Here is a 23,394-nt window from a genome sequence, read left to right as displayed (position 1 = left end):
ACGAGTTAGGAAGGATATTAAAAATCAATATATCCTCTCCTGCTACCCTCAACATTCCCACAGGCACCTCCCTGGAGATGTTCACTGCAAATGGACTGGGGGGGGGACCCAGAGGAGATGCACAGCTCTAAGGGCAGTTTTACCTGGGTTCCCTCTTCAGGTGATAGCGCTAAAGTGCTTTAGGGGGGTGCAATGCAGCTCCAGCTACATAGTTATGTGGCAAATGCTCAATGCCAGCATATGATCCAGAAATATTGTTGGACTTGAGTCAAGGAGAATAACATCCCTCAATGCTGGGTTTTCTGTCTGCAAAATAGCATACTTCCCTGGACTATTGTGAGTACGGCCACATTGAGGCGGTTCGTCATCTATCTTGTATACCAAAATGCAATGGAATTGGTAAACCTCCCACACCATGAGGAAAATAGCAGTAAATGGCAAGACATTGCAATCTGAACAGCATTTGGATCACACGTAATATTGATAAACAGCAGTGATATATAGAGATATAGACACGCACAAACATATACAACCAGAGAATAATAATAGAATTGTAGAATTGGAAGGGACCATGAGGGTCATCTAGTCCAACCCTCTGCAATGCAGGAATCTTTCGGCCAATGTGGGGCTCGGACCCACAACCCTGAGATTAAGAGTCTCGTGCTCTACAGACTGAGCTATCCCAAGCTTTGTATTTGTGTACCATTGGATTGCAGTAAAAGCTCTAAATCAGGCATCCCCAAACTTCGGCCCTCCAGATGTTTTGGACTACAATTCCCATCATCCCTGACCAATGGACCTCTTAGCTAGGGATCATGGGAGTTGTAGGCCAAAACATCTGGTGGGCCGCAGTTTGGAAATGCCTGGTCTAAATGGTTTACAAGAAAATACAAGAATAAGATGGAAGGGCTCACAGCATTAAGACTCCAACAGACCTTGTTTGACGATTCATTTTTCAGAAAAGTCCTCCAAAACTATAGGTATGGTTTCAGCACAGTAAGTCAGGTTGTGGTCTTCCCAGCTCCGGCCTTCTCAAACTAGCTTCTGACCTATTTTTCCTCCTATCTCTAGGAGGATGTGGCATCCATCCCGGCAATGCGGGTGGGGAGGAGCCTACTGGAAACATCTCTAGCCAATTGTTTCCACGGCAACACAGTCAACTCTTTAGATATGTAAATAAAAAGAGTGCTTGACAAGCTGGCTAACAAAGAGACGGTCTTGACATTTTCAGCAATTATTTTTACTACAAGCGCCAGTCTTAGAAATAGAAAATCTACTGAAGGGGTCGCAAAGACATTGTCCAAACCAATCACCTTAATTCCACAATGATAGATGATAGATAAATAAATAGATGGATGTATATAGTTGAGCAACCGTGAATAAACCCTTGTGTTCTTTAAGTTGAACAAGCAATTAAAAACCAGCAATGGGTTGGTCATCCAAGTTTATCCTAAAGAGAACCACGCATCCTTGAATGAACAAGTGGAAGCCTATAGAAACATGATTTATTCACATTTATATTGTACAGTATATGAAAAATGAGTGTGCCCCTTCCATATTGTGAAACAACAGCAGTTTGAGCGCAAGGATCAGATGGGTTTTTAACTACCGTATCTGGACTTGGAAACAACAACTGCAGTAGCAAAACTCTACTAGCACCACTAACAGAGAAAGCACACATTTTTCATGCAGTGAACCAAATTGCTTTTTTGCTCAACACAAAACATCTGAGGTTCAAACAGCAGCAATTCTTGTTTCAGTGGCAGGATACATCTATTATACAGGTGTACCAAATAATGCCCCCTCCCCCCCAAAAAATATGGTTTTGTTTACCTCCTGGGATTATCTCATCACTGGGAAAAAAAAGACTATTGTAGGGAATAAATAAACCAATCTGTCTAATAACCATTAATGTGCTCCCCTGCCTTGACTAATATTGGAAGCGGGAAAGGTCACATCTATCATGCATTAATGTTTAGGGTACTGAATCTGAACAAGCTATCTTGAAACAGGCTGCAGTCCTGTGCAAAGTTATTTAGAAGCAACTGCTTGTGGCTCAGCAGAAGTTATCAAATACAAAGTTGCAGCCACAAAACAACTGCCGGTATATATTTTGGAAAGTTACTTGTTCTCTATGCATTTGTACACCTCTTAAAATATCATAACCACATTTTGTGTACATAATTGTTCCCAATATCAAATAGCAGGTTTTCATCAACAGTATGTTTGGTTATGATTGAAAATCATTTTGAATCATGATAGAGGCTTGAACCTTTCAAAACTGTTCTGATCTTAATCAGAAGGTTTGGGTCTATGTTTAAGACACAATTTTGAATGCAGATAGTGGACTGAACCTTTCCAAACTCCAATATTTTTAACCACTGATTTCAAAACTGCACTGGTTTTTTTCTTTTTCTTTTTCCTTGCATTCCCGAGCAGTGCTGGGTAGGAGGCTACTAATATTGTATAAAGGGGGGAGGGGTTAAAAACAAGTACTGTATTGTTTGTACCAGGTATACTTAGACATATATAACCATCCAGTTGGAGATTCTTTATCTTAAGCATAGTTGTTCTCACCAGAGCCCCAGTTTTCACTGAGATGCTAACACCTTTGTCTCAGCTGATCTACTTCAGATTGCAGGTGAGCATTCACATGACTGGTGGTTCTTCCAAACAAGAACTTCAATCTGCGCAGAATCTGTATGCCAGCATGCATCTTCTGTTGATGCAGTCGAGAACAGGATAGGGTTTTTGTTTTGTTTTGTTTTGTTTTGGCTGCTGCATCTCTCAGTTGACTTATGTTAAGCTTGCAGTCAACTAAGACCCCTAGATCCTTTCAACATGTACCACTGGCAATCCAGGTGTGCCCTATCTCATATTTGTGCAGCTGGTTCTTCCTGCCTACGTGCAGAATCTTATATTTGTCCCTATTGAAATTAATTTCGTTAATTTTGGCCCAGTTCTTCAATCTGTTGAGGTTCGCTTGAATCCAGATTCCGTCTTCTGCAGCATTAGGTAGCCCTCTCAGTTTGATGTCATCTGAAAATTTGATGAGCATCCCCTCAATTCCTTTATCCGACTCATTTATAAAAAAACATTAAACAATGAGGGGCCCAAGACAGAACCTTGCAGCACCCCACTTGTCACTTTTCCCCCCAGGATGATGAGGAACTATTACTGAGCACTCTTTGGGTTGGGTCAATCAATCAGCTACAAATCCAGCTAACAGTTCCCTCATCCAGCCCATATTTTACCAACTTCTCCGCAAGAATATCATAAGGGACTTTGGTCAAAATCCTTACTGAAAGGATCCTTGCTGGGTCTTAGTAATCACAGTATCCTTTTCTAAGTGCCCACAGACCCACTGTTTAATTATCTGTTCTAGGATCTTTCCTGGTATTGACATTGTTGTTTGGCATAGCAGCTCCCTCAACTTGGTACCCTCCAGGTGTTTGGGACTCCCATCATGCCTTACCTTTGGCCATGCTTAAAAGGGATGATAGTTATAGTCCAAGGCACTGGGGAGGGCACCATGTTGGGGAAGGCTGGTATATAAGATATGATAGAGTTTAACCAACACTTCCTGTATGGGCCCTGGATAACTTCCACTTTTCTCTCAATAAATGTCACTACTGTTATTTACAATGCTGCTTTCTTTGTCCCTTAGCTGTGCTTGGACATGGGTCAGTTTCCTGTTGCTTAGAGAATGCCCGATTCTTATCCATTCCACAGGCAAAAAAAGGGGGAAATATCTCAAGTTGTAAGGATATTGGGACCTAAACTTAAGGCTTTACAAACTCAGTATCCTTCCTACTGTCTCTTGGGAAGTCAGCCAGCATGTAATCAGTTGTACTGAGATATCTGCGGCATTTCTTTCTGTCAATTTTTAAAATAAATCTATAGCTATAGCACAATTAAATCAGCAGACACATCCCTAGCAAAATGTAAATATTATTCAGGACAGCCATGTTTTATTAAGGTCAGACAAAATGATCTGCAATGAAACTCAAATCATCATTCTTTGTTGTTTTTTGTCATTTTCTTGCCCTTAAATCAGCTTATTTGGGGGACACACAGATATCTTGCAAATCATATACACATTTATAAGTGGAAACTATGAAGTGGAAGCTGCTGGGATATATCTCTCATATTTATTGCATAATTGAATCTGTAACTTAAATGTGATCCGAGTAAAACTAGCTTTCTTTATAATAATGAAGCGGAACTAAAGAGACAAATCTGCTTTTTTCTAGGGCATATCATCCATACAGACAGCAGTGACAAACCTGACTATATACATCATGGGTTTTTCAGAACATTTGACAAGAGTTAATTAATTAGTTTTATTCATAACTAATCAGTGATGTCACTGGAACCAAGTTTGTTTTATTAAGTTCCTTGTATATAGGAATAGGTTATATAGTGCATTCTGATTATATACTGGCTCCATACAGATAGCTCAAAAACTATGGTTAAGGAAGCGTAAGTATAATATGGTGTGATGTCTGAGTTAATGATGTGTGAACTCCCTCCAATGGAATTTAATTTAGGCCACTAATTAAGAGCTTCCTCTGTAAATTATCAAAGTAAAGGTAGCTGTTTTTTGGGGGGGGGGAGTTCTCAATTGGCTTACATGATTTTGGTGTCTGTTCATGTATCATATCCCAATGCCCTTACAGTTGGTTGGCTTTGAGGCATGGTGGCAATGCCAACAGGTCCAGTGGCAATAGAGGGGGGAGGTCTCACCCAATAACTTTTGGATGGCTACCATCTTAGCATAGGTGGCTGCCCCAGAGGTGGAAAGTGACAGACCCATTTTAACTTTTCCAAATGGTTAGGAGGGTTGCATAGCTGCCAAGTTATCCCTTTTTAAAAGGGATTTTCCCTTATGCTGAATAGGCTTCCTTGCGAGAAAAGGGAAAACTTGGCAGCTATGGAGGGTTGGTTTAATAGGGCCTAATGCATATGAGTTGGAACTGAGCTATAGTAAAGTAAAGGTAAAGGGACCCCTGACAATTAAGTCCAGTCGTGAATGACTCTGGGGTTGTGGCGCTCATCTCGCTTTACATCCCAAGGGAGCCGGCATTTGTCCGCTTCCGCAGACAGTTTTTCCGGGTCATGTGGCCAGCATGACTAAGCCGCTTCTGGCAAAACCAGAGCAGCACATGGAAACGCCATTTACCTTCCCACCGGAGCGGTACCTATTTATCTACTTGCACTTGGACGTGGTTTCGAACTGCAAGGTGGGCAGGAGCTGGGACCGAACAACGGGAGCTCACCCCGTCGCGGGGATTCGAATTGCCGACCTTTCGAGTGGTTTAACCCACAGCACCACCCGTGTCCCATAGTAAAGTACCCTTTGTTTATAACCCAAACCTGTGGCAAACTTGTTGTCAGGGACTGGATGAATGAGGAAGGATGGTAGAAGCCTCCTGCCCAAGAACTGCCCAGGGAGGGCAGAGAAGATGACTTAGATCCCGGATCCTGGTGCTGGGACACTGAAGAGCAGTTTGTGGATGCGACGAGCTGGGAAGCACTAGAAGCAAGGTGTTTGAGCGTTCAAGAGAGCTCAGGAGAAGGAGGGTCTTCCAGGACAGGGTTAGAAGCTGAGAGTCACAGTGTGAATGCAGACTCAGAGAGGAGTCAGAGACTGGCCCTGCTACATAGCAGCAGGACAGTCCTGCTGTCTCTCCTCTCCTTCTGACACCCCACTCAAGAAGAGTCCTGCACATTGCTGAGCAACTGGCAAGACAGGCCCAGAGGAGGAGCTCATCACCTTGATGCAGACTTTGTCTGCTTGGGAGGGATCCAAGGGAAGGCTAAAGGGAAGAGGACAGAGCTAGTGGTCAGTTTCAGCAATGTCTCAGATGGATTAAGACAAAGCAGAGGACTCCGCTGTGTTGTTATTTTCTGTTAATAAAGAGCTAATTGCATTCCATGCCTCCTGTGTGTGTGCCTACCCTGTGGTTGATCTGGCTCACTTTACAGCTCCTTAACATCTGCGCTTGAGGTGTTGTATTTTCATACTGTGCTCAACAGACTACTGTCCACAGCCTTCACAACTACTTACAAAAACCCTAAGCATAGAAAATGTGCATGCTAGGAAGAAGACTTGGCCCCTGATCCTTATGGTTTTGGCCTGGAGCAGCATTCAGTCATCTGAACCTGCAACACTATTCACAGACACAGGTTTCCCACCTCAGTATAATTAGACTCTACTCACAGTGCTCCAAACAACTTCAAAAGTAAGTGTCTTCTGCTTTTGCAAGTGAGCGTATAGATCTGGGGTTGATAGGATTCAGGCTGCAGCTTCTGTCAGAGTAAGTGCATTACTGTTAAGCTGGGAAGATAAACTGCCTCCCTAACACCCATGAAGTGGGGCATGACTCATCACATGGTGGGGGGGGGAAGCTACAAATCTAAAAGTGATGCATTTGCTGACAGAATCAGAGGCTCAGAATCCCTGCGGTGAATTCAAATAGAACAAATGCAACATAGTTAATTGAAATGTTTTGCTTTCTTCTCATTGCATTTTTCTTATTAGAAGAAGCAACTAAAAGAAGAAGAAAAAGAAGATGGGCGACATGGAAGTTGTGGTTCATCTTAGCTTGAATGTCTACTTCATAGGAACAAAGCATGCTTTACCAAAACAGAATTGTGGGGTATCCTCACCAAGATGGGAAACAGAGGGCCTTCTCTGTAGTGGCACCCACTCTGCGGAACACCCTCCCATCAGATGTCAAGGAGATGAGTAAATATATAACCTTCAGAAGACATCTGAAAGCAGCCCTGTATAGGGAATATTTTTTAGTGTTTGATGTATGATTATACATTGGAAGTTGCCCAGGGTGGCTGGGGCAACCCAGTCAGATGGACAGGGTATCAATAATAAATTGTTGTTGTTGTTGTTGTTGTTGTTGTTGTTGTTGTTGTTGTTCAAAAAAGGCTTTGCAAACATCGGAGACTTTCATGTGATCATTTGCCTCCAAAGTGGTAGGTAGAACAGGAAGCAGAGTGTTTACTAACAGGTGATCAGACCTACTAAGGTGGACAGTTTCCAACTTTAGGTAAGATAAAGGGGTCCCTGACCATCAGGTCCAGTCATGTCCGACTCTGGGGTTGTGGCGCTCATCTCGCTCTATAGGCCGAGGGAGCCGGTGTTTGTCCGCAGACAGCTTCCAGGTCATGTGGCCAGCATGACAAAGCTGCTTCTGGCGAACCAGAGCAGCGCACGGAAATGCCGTTTCCCTTCCCGCCGGAGCGGTCCCTATTTATCTACTTGCACTTTGATGTGCTTTCGAACTGCTAGGTGGGCAGGAGCTGGGACCGAGCAACAGGAGCTCACCCCGTTGCAGGGATTCGAACCACCGACCTTCTGATCAGCAAGCCCTAGACTCTGTGGTTTAACCCACAGCGCCACCTGGGTAAAGACTCATTTTAACAAACCAAGTCATATTTAGGGTGGATACTCATCTGATCCTGTCACCATTGGATAAGTTGTTGTGTTTTTTTGGGGGGGGGGATGAGTGGCTATTCAAAATAGGATGATCTAGTTAAATTTATATATCACCACCTTCTAAAAATTCAGTACCATGGCTACTTTCTTTGGCACAACCCCATGACGTCCCCTCTGCATTATATTAATAGCAGCAGCAGCAGCAGCAGCAGCGGTATTAATGGTTCTGTTGGCACACAAGGAGTCTCCAAGCGACTTACCAAATTTTAAAACATAAAGCATGGCACAAAATAAAAAAGAACAATGTATTATAATAAAATCCACATTATATCCTATAAAACAGGTAGCAGCAAAAGCTTCAGCAGCAAAATGCACCATCAATAGACAGCAAAATCACCACGAAGGTCTGGGGGAAGTCTTTACTTTCTTTGTCTGCCAGGCCACCATCGTTTAAACAACTATTCTGGTGTGAAATTAAATGCAGAAGAGACCATATATCACATAAGTCATTTCATAATGATAAGAGTGCTAGAGTTTTAACATAAGACCTGAATAGGGCTTATTACTTGTGGTTTGGGTGCTATGCTTCTGCTAATACATATCTCTGTCTGTCTTGGAACTTGTGTCACCAATGGACACACCAGTTTCTTCCTCTAATGCTGCCATGCTGCAGGCCTGCCTGCCCACCACCCCTTGGACTTGAATGTCTGCAACTTGCAAACCAGTCAAGATCTGGATGCTTGGGGGGAAATTACGATCTAAACTATCACACAGTAAATGGATATGGCTCTTTTTCTACTATCGCCTCCTGAGATATGATCTGTGGTCTAAAAGGCAGAGGTAAGTGTTCTGGACCCCCCATATATTACTTAAGAAAATGTTTTGATGGCAGTGGGTTGATTTAATGTTACATCCATCAGTGCGGACCTTCTTGCTTTAGCTGAGTTTATCAAACACAAGTTATAAATATTATGAGATAATGCCAAGATAAGAATAAGGCAGGGAAGATTAATTCAATCCATTACTGCCCTGAAACCCTTCAACGTCCAATATAGCAGAAGCTGAGATAGCTAAACAGAGAAAAGACAAAGAACATCTCCATTCAGTTACTGCTAGTGATTAGAAATCATTTACAGCCCTCAGTCCAGTTTGCCGCTTTGCATGTAGAGAACGACGTTCAACGCAGAGCAGAGCAAATTTGTACATATCTCAGAAAGTGTGGGGTTCATCCACATAATCTATCCACACAAGATGGATCTCATAAGTGTTGTGTACAGGTATACAGGGATGCGGGTAGCGCTGTGGTATAAACCACTGAGCCTCTTGGGCTTGCCGATTGGAAGGTCTGCAATTTGAATCCCCGCGACGGAGTGAGCTCCCGTTGCTCTGTCCCAGCTCCTGATAACCTAGCAGTTTGAAAGAACACCAGTGCAAGTAGATAAATAGGTATCGCTGTAGCAGAAAGGTAAATGGTGTTTCCGTGCACTCTGGCTTCCATCATGTGCCAGAAGCGGTTTAAGTCATGCTGGCCACATGACTCAAAAAGCTGTCTGTGGACAAATGCCGGCTCCCTCGGCCTGAAAGCGAGATGAGCACTGCAACCCCATAGTTGCCTTTGACTGGACTTAACCGTCCTGGGGTCCTTTAACCTTTTTCTTTTATATATATATAAGTACTCTATGTGCTCCATACATCCATACCATGGAGTCACTCCACATGCTGAAAAATCTTCCTTACATTGCTTATTGTAAGGAATATGCTCCTTAGAAGACGTCTCTAGTTCGCCCAGCAACAGCAAGGATATAGTCCCCCAGGATCCGTTGCCACTTACCATAAGCAGCAGCAGCTAAGTGGTACTTTCACCTGTTCCCACATGCACTGCTGTGTGGTGTGATATCAGGAGCACTAGTTTTCCTTACATGGAAAATTCTGGCTCTTAGAACACTGCATGAACTTCTTCAAGGACAAGAGGGATACAAAGGTTACGCTCTCAAAACAGTCTGTAGACTAACGTTGAATCCACAGTAAAGGACCAAGAGGGTGAGATTTTGATTTGGGTGACTTTTCCATAGTTTTCCTGAGGATTCAGGCTGCCTGAGGGAATTTTATCTGAGTGCAACAGAAGACGGTTTATGCAATGTGGACAGAGAGAGAGGAAGGAGACATCTCTGGAATACAGGGCCATTTCTACATGTCTAACTATATTCAGGGGGGAAGCTGAATACCAACCAGAAAGCTTTTAGCTGTAATCTAAAGTGGTGCCGTGGGTTAAACCACTGAGCCCAGGGCTTGCCGATCAGAAGGTCAGTGGTTCAAATCCCCACGACGGGGTGAGCTCCCGTTGCTCAGTCCCAGCTCCAGCCAACCTAGCAGTTCGAAAGCATGTCAAAGTGCAAGTAGATAAATAGGTACCGCTACAGCGGGAAGGTAAATGTCATTTCCGTGTGCTGCTCTGGTTCACCAGAAGCGGCTTTGTCATGCTGGCCACATGACCTGGAAGCTATACGCCGACTCCCTCGGCCAATAACGCGAGATGAGCGCCGAAACCCCAGAGTCAGTCATGACTGGACCTAATGGTCAGGGGTCCCTTTACCTTTAAAGTGGCTGAAACCACACAATCAAATTTGACCAGGATGATGGTTCACCAACTTAGACTAAGATTTGAAATAAATGATATATCCAATTGGTGCCCTTGAGTGAGCACAAGGGCTTTTGATCCAGGGAAAATTCTTTATTTCATTTCTATCCAATTTATGACCCCGCTATAAAGGTTCAAAAGCGTGGGTATATATTGATATATACCATGTTTTATGATACCAACTCTCATCGAATCTTATTCCAATGTAAGGAAGCATTTGCAGGTGACTGATCAGTGCATAGATAGTTCGTTCTAATTCATAAACCTCAAAATTATTTTTCCCTAAGAGGGGAACCCAAAACAGATAATTGAACTAAGCAGTTCCTATCCATCATATATATATATATATTATATATTATAAAGTATCATAAATGTCTCTCCGTGAAACAAATATTATGGCTTGTTCAAGACCTGCACAAATTAGGCAAATCTGAACTTGCTGTATATGGCTCATGGAATCTCTTCTCCATCTCTATTTTTAACACTGCAGTTAGTCATTATAGGCATTTAAAGGCTGATTAGGTTTGCAGAATAGTTAAAACAAAATGCTAACCATACAGAAAGATAAAGTCGCTTCCCTCTCAGTAAAAGGATATGCATGAAGGAATAATTTTAATTAACATTAAACATTTTGGGTGATGTTTCAATGAGAGCATCTCTGTGCTCAAAAATTTAAACCAAATTTAAATTTAATTTAAATTTAAACCAAAGCGTAAAGTAAGTCATTCAGGTCAGCGTTAGGTGAGTAACGGTGAGTAACTCAGGCTTAATATTAATGGAAATGAACCCTCTGTACCACCTACACAATCTGGTTCTAATTTTTCACAAAAGGAAATCATATATTATGCTTGAGACAATGAAGTGTGACTGATATGCATACAACTGATTAGCTAGAAGCAAACCAATATTTAGCATACATAATTCTAAATGAAAACATGCATTCTAGTTAGCTCTTCCAGTTGGAGCTTCATGCATTCTAGTTAGAGCTGTTCGACAGTGGAATTTGCTGCCAAGGAGTGTGGTCGAGTCTCCTTCTTTGGAGGTCTTTAAGTAGAGGCTTGACAGCCATCTGTCAGGAATGCTTTGATGGTGTTTCCTGCTTGGCAGGGGGTTGGACTGGATGGCCCTTGTGGTCTCTTCCAACTCTACGATTCTATGATTCTATGATTCTTCTACTAGTCTCTCACTTTACATCTTCCAATGAAAATATGTCAAGTTCTCTAGTATTTTATCTACTGAAAATGTACTCCAACACATTACAAATTACTAAGATTGCTCATATTACAAAAGAATTTCAGAAACAGACTAGAAAGAGAAGTTGTGGTATTGCCACTTATTACCAAACTTAAAACCATGGAGAGACCTGGTCTGAATAGAGACATTGGATTCTTATCTCATTATACATTATAAAGCTATTTCTAGCCATCTCACTCCTTGCTTTTTCATGTTAAGATGAATTGCAGTCCTTAACAGTCGTCAACAGGTTTACCACACCTATCAGCCAATCACCCATTCCCACCACCCTTCTGAGTAATACCCCTCCCCACCCTCTCACTATATATAAGGGTCTGCTGACTTCTGTTTCACGGTATCTGAAGAAGTGTGCATGCACACAAAAGCTCATGCCAATAACAAACTTGGTTGGTTTCTAAGGTGCTACTAGAAGGAATTTATTTTATTTTGTTAAGATTGGCAAGTGATTAGGTTTTTATTGATTAGCCACATACTTCTTAAGCTATTAAACAATAAATTTACTATATAAATATGCATGTTACCATTTATCACTTAGTTCTAGAAGGTCAAAGCATCTTCAATATTTTCTATTTCACTCCATATCACAGCAACAAAACAAAATAACTTCAACACTATCAATAATTAAACTTGGAATTCCATTAATCATCAAAAAACCCTTGATTGATTAAACTTCCAGTTAAAGCAATTCAATCTCACATATGAATCCTGCATATCAGTACATTCTTTATAAATATATATATATAAATCCTAGATGCTAAATTTTATTTGTATTGACAGATATTTCACTGCAGAATTTCCCCAAAGGAAAAGTAGCAATATACCTTTGGCCATAGTTGTACTTAATCATCACAGGAAAAAGATTTGACCGAAATGTTAGTAAAATATTTCACTCACATATTTTGGTTGACCACAATCACATCCAATCCACCTACCCTATATAACTAATTAGGAAAAAAAATATAACCAACTACAGGCAACAGTTTGGGATTGAGCTTAGTGGAAATGAATTCCAAGATAGAGTTACATGATGAAATCAGTCACAAATTGCTTCTGCAAATCTAATTAGCAGTCAATGGATCTATTAAAAAATATTACCAATATATGAGTGAGATTGCATGATTCAGGTTAAGAATAGGTGTGTTCTGACCTGGGGAACTATTCAACTGCTCAACAAATTTCAATTTCTTAACAAAGTCCTCTCAAGAGAGGCAGCAAGGACTATTCATAAAGTTACCTGTGCATTTCTTTATATTGCTGTTCCTCTTTCCATGAGAACCCAACTTGCATCCAAAGTTTTCTTCCCAGAATTCTGCAAACCATACATTCCTTCTGTTATTTGCTAGAGTTCGGCTTCTAAAATATCTATCAAAACCTATGATGAAAAAACACACACACACACACAAAACAGGCATTAAAATTACATCTTATTATGCAAAGTGAAATGCTTGCTTTGAATTGTATAGAAACACACATATGTATATCACATAAAATATTCTAATAAAAACCTAAATCCTTTAAAAAAAACCACCCTATTGTACACCAGGCAAAGAGAACCCTATACAGTAGTACCTTGGTTCCCAAATGCTGAAAACCCAGAAGTGTGTGTTCCGGTTTTCGAACGTTTTTCAGAAGCCGAACGTCCAATGCGGTTGTTGGCTATTATTTCCGGGGCACCTGCACCAATCAGAAGCTGTACCTTGGTTTTCGAACATTTTGGAAGCCAAATGGACTTCCAAAATGGATTACGTTTGGCACTTTTGTTTTTACTATTTATTTTGCGTTTTTGTTTTTGAGGCTTTTTCAGTTAATTTGTTTTTGTGACTGTGTGGAACCCAGTTTGGCTACTGATTGGGGACGCAGGTGGTGCTGTGGTCTAAACCACTGAGCCTAGGGCTTCCTGATCAGAAATTCAGCAGCTCGAATCTCCGTGATGGGGTGAGCTCCCGTTGCTCTGTCCCAGCTCCTGCCAACCAAGCAGCTCAAAAGCACATCAAAGTGCATGTAGATAAATAGGTACCGCTCCGGCGGGAAGGTAAACGGCGTTTTCGTGCGCTGCTCTGGTTTTGCCAGAAGTGGCTTAGTCATGCTGGCCACATGACCCAGAAAGCTGTCTGTGGACAAATGCCAGCTCCCTTGGCCTGAAAGCAAGATGAGCGTCGCAACCCCATAGTCGCCTTTGACTGGACTTAACTGTGCAGGGGTCCTTTACCTTTTACTGATTGATTGATGGTGTGACTGTGGAAATGGATAAAAGCCCCCCATCCAAACAATGACTATCATCAGTGCAGGTAAGAAAAAAATTATTTTAATTTTTATCATCTACAACACTGTCTTATTTATTTATTTATTTATTGTTTACATTTTATGGATCAATTGTCTCGTTAGATAGTAAAATTGATGTTAAATTGCTGTTTTAGGGGTTGTTTTTAAAAAGTCTGGAACGGATTAATGCATTTTGCATTACTTTCTATGAGAAAGCGCGCCTTGGTTTTAGAACACTTTGGTTTTGGAACGGACATCCGGAACAGATTAAGTTTGAGAACCAAGGTACCACTGTACATGTTTTTTCAGAAGTAATTCCCACTGAATCAAATGAGTCTTACTCCTTAAGTAAGTATGCTCAGGATTCTAGCCTAAAGTCTGCAATGGTGAAGATCAGAGAAACCTAAGTTGCATTTAATGTTTGAAGCTTTAAATGACTGATGGATTTCTGTATTTTAGTATTTTGTTGGAAGCCGCCCAGAGTGGCTGGGGGAACCCGGCCAGATGGGCAGGGTATAAATAATAAATTATTTATTTATTTATTTTTATTTATTTTTATTATTATTATTATTATTATTATTATTATTATTATTATTATTATTATTATTTAGCTTGCTTGGTGCATATTCATGCAGCACATGAACATAAGTATTATAAATAATAAATTTTTAATATTTATAATATTAAAAAAATTTAATATCATCAGCGTTGTTATGTTTATGATTAAGAATATTTTTTTTTAAAAAAACCCAGCACCCCTGATTTGTGGAACATTCATAAGTTGTTCCGCCTTAATGCCTTTCAGGAAGGGTTACTGACCAAATTAACGAATGCCCCCTTTTTGGACAAGGTCCTTAAGAGGGTGGTGGCTGTTGACTCCCATGCATTCTAGGAGAATACATGTTACATAGATCTATTTAAACCTAGCTTCAGGCTTGGTTTTTGCATTGGGGCAATCTTGGTCACCCTGATGGAAGATCTCTGTTGGAAGAAGAACTGGAGGAGTACAAGCCCATTGATTCCGCTTGATCTCTCATTGGCTTTTCATACCCTCCACCATGGTGTCCTGCTGGACTGATTTGGGGAGTTGGGGACATGGGAGTATGGTAGCTTCATACCTACCTCCAAGGCCAGTTCTATAAAAAGCATTAGAGGACTTCTGCTCAGCCTATGGCAGTTCCGCCATTGGAGCATGGTGTTACCAATGTGCTGATGACACACCGCTCTATTTCTCCCCATCATTTTAATCAGGTGAGGAGATACAGTTGCTGGAAGCAGTAATAGACTGGAGCCAATAAACTGATGGGAACTGCAGTTCACCAACATCTAGAGCAGGCATCCCCAAACTTCGGCCCTCCAGATGTTTTGGACTACAATTCCCCTCTTCCCTGACCACTGGTCCTGTTAGCTAGGGATCATGCGTCATCTGGAGGGACGCATTTTGGGGATGCCTGATCTAGAGAGCCACATATTAGCCACTCCTGATGTAAACTGACTAACAGGGGCACTGCAAGGTCTCGCCAGAGACCCTTTCCATCACATGCGCCCAAGATTAAACATGGGATCTTTTACAACAAAAGCATTTATTCTGTGACAGCACTTTGATCTGTCTCCATATGAAATCCATTTGAAGAGCTTCAGTCCATGTGGCTACCCTACAGAAAATGTCCTTGTCTACTCTAAAGGTATTAAAAGACATGCTCTTTGCAACTCTTTTGCAAGTTATAGCACTGTTTTAGAATCTGCAAGTAAATAGGATGATAAGCATCAAGCACATCAGATAACACAAGTAAATTGACCTGGAAAGTGGTGAAAGAGCACAAAAAGAGATACGGCTGACATTGCAAGAAGGTGATGTGAATTAGGGGTGGGGGGAACTGGGCATATATCACATACAGCCTATGGGAAACAATATTTATAAATACAGCTGGCTGTAGAATGAAATTTCTTTGTATTTTGCATAGGTCCATTCGACATAAATTGGAAGTGCAATGAAATCTACATTGACTGATCCACACTACTGGTCTGAAAAACTGTTTGGCTCAGTAATTATACATAAGGGAACCAAGGGATAATGCCGCTGAAGGAAAAACAGTGCACAGATAAGTAAAAGTCTCTCTCAGTCTTACCATCGGTGTACCATAAAGGAGTTTGAACTCCCTGCTGCACTGTGCTCAAGGGGATCTCTACATTGTCTTTTAGGGACTCCGTGGACCAGAGTTGATGGGATTGTCTTACCATCGATGGAAGCTCTTTTGGGCAAAATGGTGACTGCGCCTTCTGCAATCTCCTCTTGCTGGTAAACAGGTGCAATCTTAGACCCCCAACTGTCTGAGCCTATCCAAAGAAAATGTCCAGTTTGATTGGTTTTCTTTGCTGCTTCTAATACTCTCCTGCAAGTAAGTAAACAAAAGAAGTCATTCTTTTAAAATTGACCACTGAAAATGATTACGCATAAGGCAATTGCAAAAGTGGTTGCTTTTATCCTGTTCATCAAGCATTCTTTCTGATAGAACCAAGTATTCCTCCTGAAAAGCAGGGATTGGTGGCAGCTCTTTAATCCTGTACATGGTAAAATTTGCCTTCAACCTTGCTTTCATGCTTCTTCAATATTCTTTTCTTTTTCATTTTCACAACCCCAGGTTACTTGAGGTGCCAAGTTCAGATCAGAGACAAAACTCTTAAGGTTCATATAACCCCACCTTAAATGAGAGGTGATTTTTCAAAATCTCCAAATGCTTCTCTGGCTTGGATAAAAATCTGAGCCACAGAAGAATTCCTGGCTTCCACCCTGTTTACTACTGCTAACACTTGCTGTCACCCCAAAGCAATCCCCGCAATCCTTACCCCCAAAACATGTTCATCCTTTTGCTTTACTCACTTGTCAAGCAATGGTGGAACAACAGTGCTAGGAGCAGAAGCAGAAGCAGTGGGTAGGGGACACAATGTTGCTCCTGCAATTTGGTGGGGATATGTTTTCTTCCACCCTTTCTGAGAGAATGAGCCATGAGATCACTGCTGCTCCAATAAGGAGGTGGGGGAGGGAGTTAGTCACATGCCCACAATTGGCCAATAGAATCATGTTTGGGAATGAGTAGTTAAGGAGGGGCCTCCCCCAGACCTTACTCCAGGCATAGGCAAACTCGGCCCTCCAGGTGTTTTGGGACTACAATTCCCATCATCAATGACCACTGGTCCTGTTAGCTAGCGATGATGGGAGTTGTAGTCCCAAAACATCTGGAAGGCCGAGTTTGCCTGTGCCTGCCTTGCCCTCTTCAGAGTTGAAGTGCCCCTCTCCCTTTATGCAGGTTGAGATATAGGCTAGCTGCTAGTTTCACAGGGCTGAGTGAGAAATTTTGGGTGGCCACTCAACTTTAAAATCTCTCCTTTTTTAACCTACTCCACCCTGTTGGGAATATTTAATTGACTTGCCAATTTGGCATTGAGTTTGGGCAGGTGAGGAAGCAGGAGGAGGGGGGGGGAATCTAGGTTGACTGAGGCAATATTGAGTTGGGATGGCGCTGTGGTCTAAACCACTGAGCCTCTTGGACTTGCCGATCAGAAGGTTGGCAGTTTGAATCCCCGCAACGGGGTGAGCTCCCATTGCTCTATCCCAGCTCCTGCCAACCTAGCAGTTCGGAAGCACGCCAGTGTGAGTAGATAAATAGGTACCGCTGCAGTGGGAAGGTAAACAGCATTTTCATGTGCTCTGGTTTCCGTCAAGGTGTCCCGTTGCGCAAGAAGCGGTTTAGTCATGCTGGCCATATGACCCAGAAAGCTGTCTGTGGACAAACGCTGGCTTCCTTGGCCTGAAAGTGAGATGAGCTCCGCACCACATGGTCACCTTTGACTGGACTTAACTGTCCAGGGGTCATTTACCTTTTTTTTTAATTGGCTTGGGGCACCCTTCAACTATCTGCTGGTGCATTATGCCCGAAGAGCTTGGGGCACCCTGTGAAACATGGCATGCACATTTGGGTGTACACCGAAGAACAAGGCCTGGGTGTGCATGTGGGGACCATATGAAGGTTTATCTGACAATGAAGGTGTCTTTCTTTCGGGATCCTTAGCTGAGGAGCCACATCTTAACGCTGTAGCACATGCCATGGAGCTGGTACGTGTGGGAGAGAGTGATTTCCCTATAAGAGTCTGACAAAGTTCTCGCCTGCCTGCCCATTGAAATGCAATTTGTTTGATTGGATCAATTTGGTCCACTTGACTTGCAGGTCCCCCATTTCATGATATTTGAATCAATAAAACCCATGCCATCTCTCGAATTTTCTTTCAGCGTGGGGTGGGGAGAATGGAGGTTTCCCCCTTCCACTCATCTTTCTGTGTCACCCTGATGCGATAGTTGGTTTCCACAAGAGCTCTTCCATGCTCCCATGGGCTTTTTGACCATTATCCAGCATGTCACTGAGACAAAGAAAAGGGGCGGAAAGAGGCGCACGTGTTTTCCTCCTCCTCCTCAAGTTCTGCTGCTGCTGTTCACATCGCTTTCACCCCTGCTTGAATGCAAGCCAAGTGAATGCAAAGTATTTGGAGGGCTGGAGGTTGAGGGGGGTGTTTTTAGGGAAAAGCAAGATCCTGGGTACATTTTTTCCAAGATATTAAACTGGCTCATCCCCCCCCACACACAAAAAGCCCACAAAAACCCACAAACTTGACTAATGTCCAAGTTAATCAAAGGAAAGCTCATCTAATTTTATATCTGAAGAAAGTATCTGAAGAAGTGTGCATGCCCACGAAAGCTTATACCCAGAACAAACTTAGTTGGTCTCTAAGGTGCTACTGGACAGTTTTATTTATTTATTTCAACTAATTCTATATGTTGGGAACTACCAATTTGTCATTCTTGTCAACCTGAAGTTGTTGGTAACGCAGGGGTCCACTATGCACTATAAAATTGCAACATCCCTCTCCCCACAGACCTGAAGATTGCAAGCATATCTGTCTTGATGTCAAGGCCTAAAGCCATTTAAAGTAAGAAGCATGTGTGACTAAAAATACGACTTTCTGTAGCAAGTTGCCCATCCTGTGCAAGACAGAAATAGGGAAAGAAGTAAGCACCTGATATCATCCTCATTTGCAAACATGATCACTGCACGAGCATTTGGAGTCTCCATCAAGCGCTTGATGATCTTGTCAAATTCTCCTGGTCTAGGTTCACGGGGGATTTTAAGAGACTGAGCAATGCAGACACCACCTATAAAAAAAAAAGCAATCTGATTGGTGACAAGCTCAAAAATATTGTTAGCATATAATCACCATATTCAGTGCACAACAGAAACAGCACAGTGGATTCATAGGAAACTGCCAAGCCAAACTCACTTTCGAAGTGCAGTCTTGCAGTTCCAATACGCCCACTGCCATCCAACAAAACGAATAAAGATAGCTGCCAAATGCTCTGAATCCATTCTCCCTCCCCCCCACCCTTTTGTCACAGACTCCCATCAATGATAGAAAAATACCATTTGTTTAGCAGGTTCAGCATCTCCCTTGAACACTGTGACTAAGCATGACGGTAAGAATGCAGTTCACTGGAAATATTGTGGTGGGTACAGTGAAAGTGTATTCTTCTCTTGGGAACCACAGGCATATCTATTCCAGTTGCTAACCGCAGCAGTTTAATTAAGTTGCCTTCATTATTTAAAGCAGTGTTGGGTCATCAATAAAACTCCCATGTTACTAACAGGTGAACCAGCAAAAGCCCAATGAGCAGAAGTATATTATGTGCATACACACATTTTCCTTACAAAATCTGGTTGTGCCTATTAGGAAGGCCATATGCCCTCTATCAAATGTAATACTTAGGGTTAATGGAATGCCATTTAACTTATTGAAAAGGTGGTACTTCAAGACCATGCCTTGTGAAGTTGTGGCAAGTTTGTCTTCTTTCTTTCTTTCTTTCTTTCTTTCTTTCTTTCTTTCTTTCTTTCTTTCTTTCTTTCTTTCTTTTTTCCAGCCCTGAAATGGGCAGGATGCAGGGTTTATGAGAGTACCCTTTAATCCTCTAGTTTATGAATATTTTTCACTGCCTTCCAATGCTGTGATTCTGCTGTCTTGCAGTCTTTTGATTGCTGATTGATCTGTGGCATTTTATTGTGATCTATTTTTATGTTTTGTTTTAAATCGTTGAGTACCATATTGGGGCCTTTGGGCTGAAATGCAATGTATAGCTAAACTGTAGCAGTAGTAATAAAAAATAAATATAGTAACTATAGCATAATTATTAATGGTGTTTTAAGCCATCATGTACTTTGTCAGATACCCACAGTCTTTGTCCATATAACCCAACATACTCTGAATAAACTTTTAATACATTTGAAATGGTGAGGACACTACATTTCATGCTGGGGACCAGATTCATACTCAAGCACAAGGGAGATTCAGGGTTTCCAGAACTTCATCTTTATTCAACCGCTAGTAATTGCACAGTGGCAGTGCAAAATGAACATTTCATACTAGGGTTCTTCAGAAAGGGACTGACAGTAACATTGGCAGTTATTTTATTTTATTTTTAAAAAAACCTCTATAGAAAGCAGTGCTGGATTTATGTATGAGCTAAACAAGCTATAGCTTACGGCCCCATTCTCTTGGGGGCCCCAAAAAAAATTGAAGAAAAAACAACTGGATGTACATTTCCAAAATATAAGATAAAAAACAAATAAAATAAAGCATACAGCATCAGAGTTTTGTGTTGTGTAGGCTCCTATTTGTTTTGTGCAAATGGCTTTAGATACCTATTAGGTCCATAAATTACCATATATCATATATTCAGCACACAAAAAAAAAAAAAACGGTGACAAAGGACAGCTGGACATATAACGGGCCCCATTCCCTTCAGGAGCTTAGGGCCTCATCACACCTAAATCCAGCTCTGATAGAAAGTGATGGCACAACTGCAGTCAGAATACTGTTGACAGATAGAATGCCCCATCTCAACAAGATATCTTGACATAGCTTCTGTATACGGGAAGAGGAAAGCAATATGTAGCAACAAATTTGGGTCAGAGAAAATGAAGCACCGTATCTCTTCGCACATAAATAACTCACCCTTTGCTCCCCAAAGACGTGATGATAGTCAAATTTATGGATATGCATCTATCAGTGTCTACTTGCCATCCACAATAGCTAAATGGACCTTTCAAGTTCAAGGGTAGTAAACCTATGAATGCTAGTTTGCTGGAAGGCAGACAACAGAGAAGGGTTTGGTCTTCAGGCTATGGCTCTGGGCTTGCTGGAAGCATATATCTAGTATTTATTGGAACAAGATACTGGACTAGGAAGGCCTTTGAACTGAGTATTGTTTCTGTTTCATGATTGATATATTCCAGCAGTGCTAAATACTGGTTAGGATGGAATCTGAATATTTTACAGCAGCTACTTTTCTAAAAGAATCAAGTAGAACTTGACAGTACAGAGGAACTGTGATAGCTAGGATGATGAGCCTTCAGGATCGGCGCTGCCACCACCGCTGTGCACCTTGGGTTGTTGGCCAAAAGGATTAAAGTCCTTGGGAGGTGGAAGTCTAACACCTACCAGGGGTACGTGCGGGCCTCACAGTAATCTGAGTGCGTTCCTTCTGACCCCTTGCTGTCCTCCTTTCTACCAGATAACCATCAACTGCATGTCTGGATAGTCGGCCACAGCATTGTGCACTGGGCCCATGTACGAGCGATCGACTCTGGCCTCGGGTGTGGTCTTGGTCTCCCAGGACAAGTCAGAGTGTCCTGGATTGCAAGGAGGGGAATGCATTGGGATGAGCTCCTGCCAGCCATACAATCCAGGGCTGCTTCACAGGGGTCCCCCGACGCCTTGGTCATACAGTTCGGGGAAAATGACTTGTCATACCGTAAAGCTGTTGATTTGAGGTGGAAGATCTTAGAGGACTTTGACAAACTGTTGGCTGCTTACCCAGGACTGACACTTTTATGGTCTTTGCTGCTTCAGAGGCCCTCGTGGCGCGATGGGCGATGCCCCAGCACCTTAAATAAAGCAAGGAAGCTCTTGGACTCTGCTGTGACATGTAGGGTGATAACGCTGAATGGGCAGGTTATCCAGCACCCTGGTTTAAAACAAAGTGAAGCATCCCTTTACCGTGACGGTGGCGTGCATCTTTCAATAGCAGGAAATGATATTTGGTTGGCTGACATAATCAGGGGTATAAGGCGTTGGTTGTGGGTTTGAGGCATTAGAAATTGTGTTAGAGCTGAGGAGGGTGGGTAGTGCCATCACCTGCCCTGCAAATGGAGGAGTATTCCGTTAAAGGATTCGGGGGCATAGCCCAGTTCAAAGCCTGGAGAGGTTAGGGCCTAAGGCATGTCCCTAACGGTGATCACAGGAGGAGTTCCAGTTGAGGTGCATCACTGGGTTCCTTACTGCTAGTTAACTCTTCCCGGACGTCCAACACACGGATTGGAGTCAGATATAGACGGTTAGGGCCCAATGCCTAAGCCAATACTGCTCAACATCCGTAACCAATAAAGTTGTGGCCTTTTCGCCCATTTAAATCTGACGTGTCAAGTGTCTTTATTCTCACGGAGGGGGAGGGACATTGCCATGCAACTAGAATGCATGAGCTAGGAAAACAGCATTTATGAACATGACCCAAAGCTTTCCTGGCTGATGCACACCTTTCTTTCCTTACTAATTCAAGTGGCTTTCCAGCCCTACTGCTTACTTCTTTTTCATACAAAGTCAAGAGCAATATAATTTCAATATATTGCAAGGCAACACAATTTGCACCACAGTTAAATCAATTCAGTTAAGCTTCAATCAGCAATGCAGAAATTATGGGGTATGAAGAAATAAAATAACATGCTAGCTAATAATATATGCCTTGGCATATATGTTAAATTTGTAGGGAACAACCATTAAGAGTTAATAAGAACCCACACCGTGCCTAGATTATGAAGATGGAGGGAAATCCCAACTGTCTAGGACTATCCAAAGGCATGTAGATACAAATTTGGTCAGTCAAAATTAGGCAAAAGTATTTTTTGTTGTGGAAAGAATACCTTCTTAATTAAAGTGATGCCACTGCCCCACATGAGGAAATTAGCTCCAAAATATGTTAAGTATCTTGCAGAATAATGTGCTATTTACACAAAGTGCTGTTTACACAGTTTTACACTATTACACAATGAAGCTGACCCAACGAAAAGACTTAACATTTTAGAAATCTCAGTCAAGTGACCACAAGTCTCAGGGTAAGTATGCATTTTTGTACACATTACTTGGTTGGAGAACAGCATCATGAAATTAAGAAAAGTATGGATTTTGAGGGACTTGTGTGTGTTGGTTCTTGTATTGTTTCAGAATATGTGATTTTGGTATGTTCACCTTTCAGTGTGAACTGAATCAAACTTCTCTGAAATCCCTATGCATGCAATATTGTTTCTACGTATCATTTCCACGTATGTCTGGCAACCTCTGAATCCTTGGTTGGATCAGCTGACCCAATGGCACAATAAAAAATTGCCTTACACCCAGTGCTTTTTTCTCTGGGGGTACGCAGGGGTACGTATATCCCTAAACATTTGGTGAATCTAAGTTTGGCCTCATTGAGGGGCAGTATTTCAATATGAGTAGGAAAATGAGAGTGCCCCTAAACATTTTTTTAAAATGCTTACATCAAGTCAGACCATTGGCTTATGTACTGTTTAGGCTAGCACTGCCTTCTTCCCAGCCCTTATACAGTGGTACCTTGGTTCCCAAATGGCTTAGTTGTCAAACAACCTGCTCCCGAACACCGCAAACCCGGACGTAAGTGTTCTGGTTT

General features: G+C 42.0%; 1 protein-coding gene across 1 annotated transcript in view; it reads right to left on the bottom strand.

The window, feature by feature from the left end:
• Positions 1 to 23,394, bottom strand: part of GRM8 (glutamate metabotropic receptor 8) — a 496,390-nt gene that overhangs the window by 224,844 nt on the left and 248,152 nt on the right. Inside the window, exons 3-5 of the mRNA XM_035128427.2 lie at positions 18,681 to 18,816; positions 15,849 to 16,003; positions 12,583 to 12,720 (exon numbers count right to left, since the gene is read on the bottom strand). Of these exons, the coding sequence (XP_034984318.2) occupies positions 12,583 to 12,720; positions 15,849 to 16,003; positions 18,681 to 18,816 (429 nt within the window). The remainder of the gene's footprint in view (positions 1 to 12,582; positions 12,721 to 15,848; positions 16,004 to 18,680; positions 18,817 to 23,394) is intronic.

This window comes from Zootoca vivipara, chromosome 10, assembly GCF_963506605.1.
Source record: "Zootoca vivipara chromosome 10, rZooViv1.1, whole genome shotgun sequence".
NCBI classification, from domain to species: Eukaryota; Metazoa; Chordata; class Lepidosauria; order Squamata; family Lacertidae; genus Zootoca; species Zootoca vivipara.
Note: the sequence above shows the minus strand (reverse complement) of the source record. Positions and strands in the feature narration are given on the sequence as shown.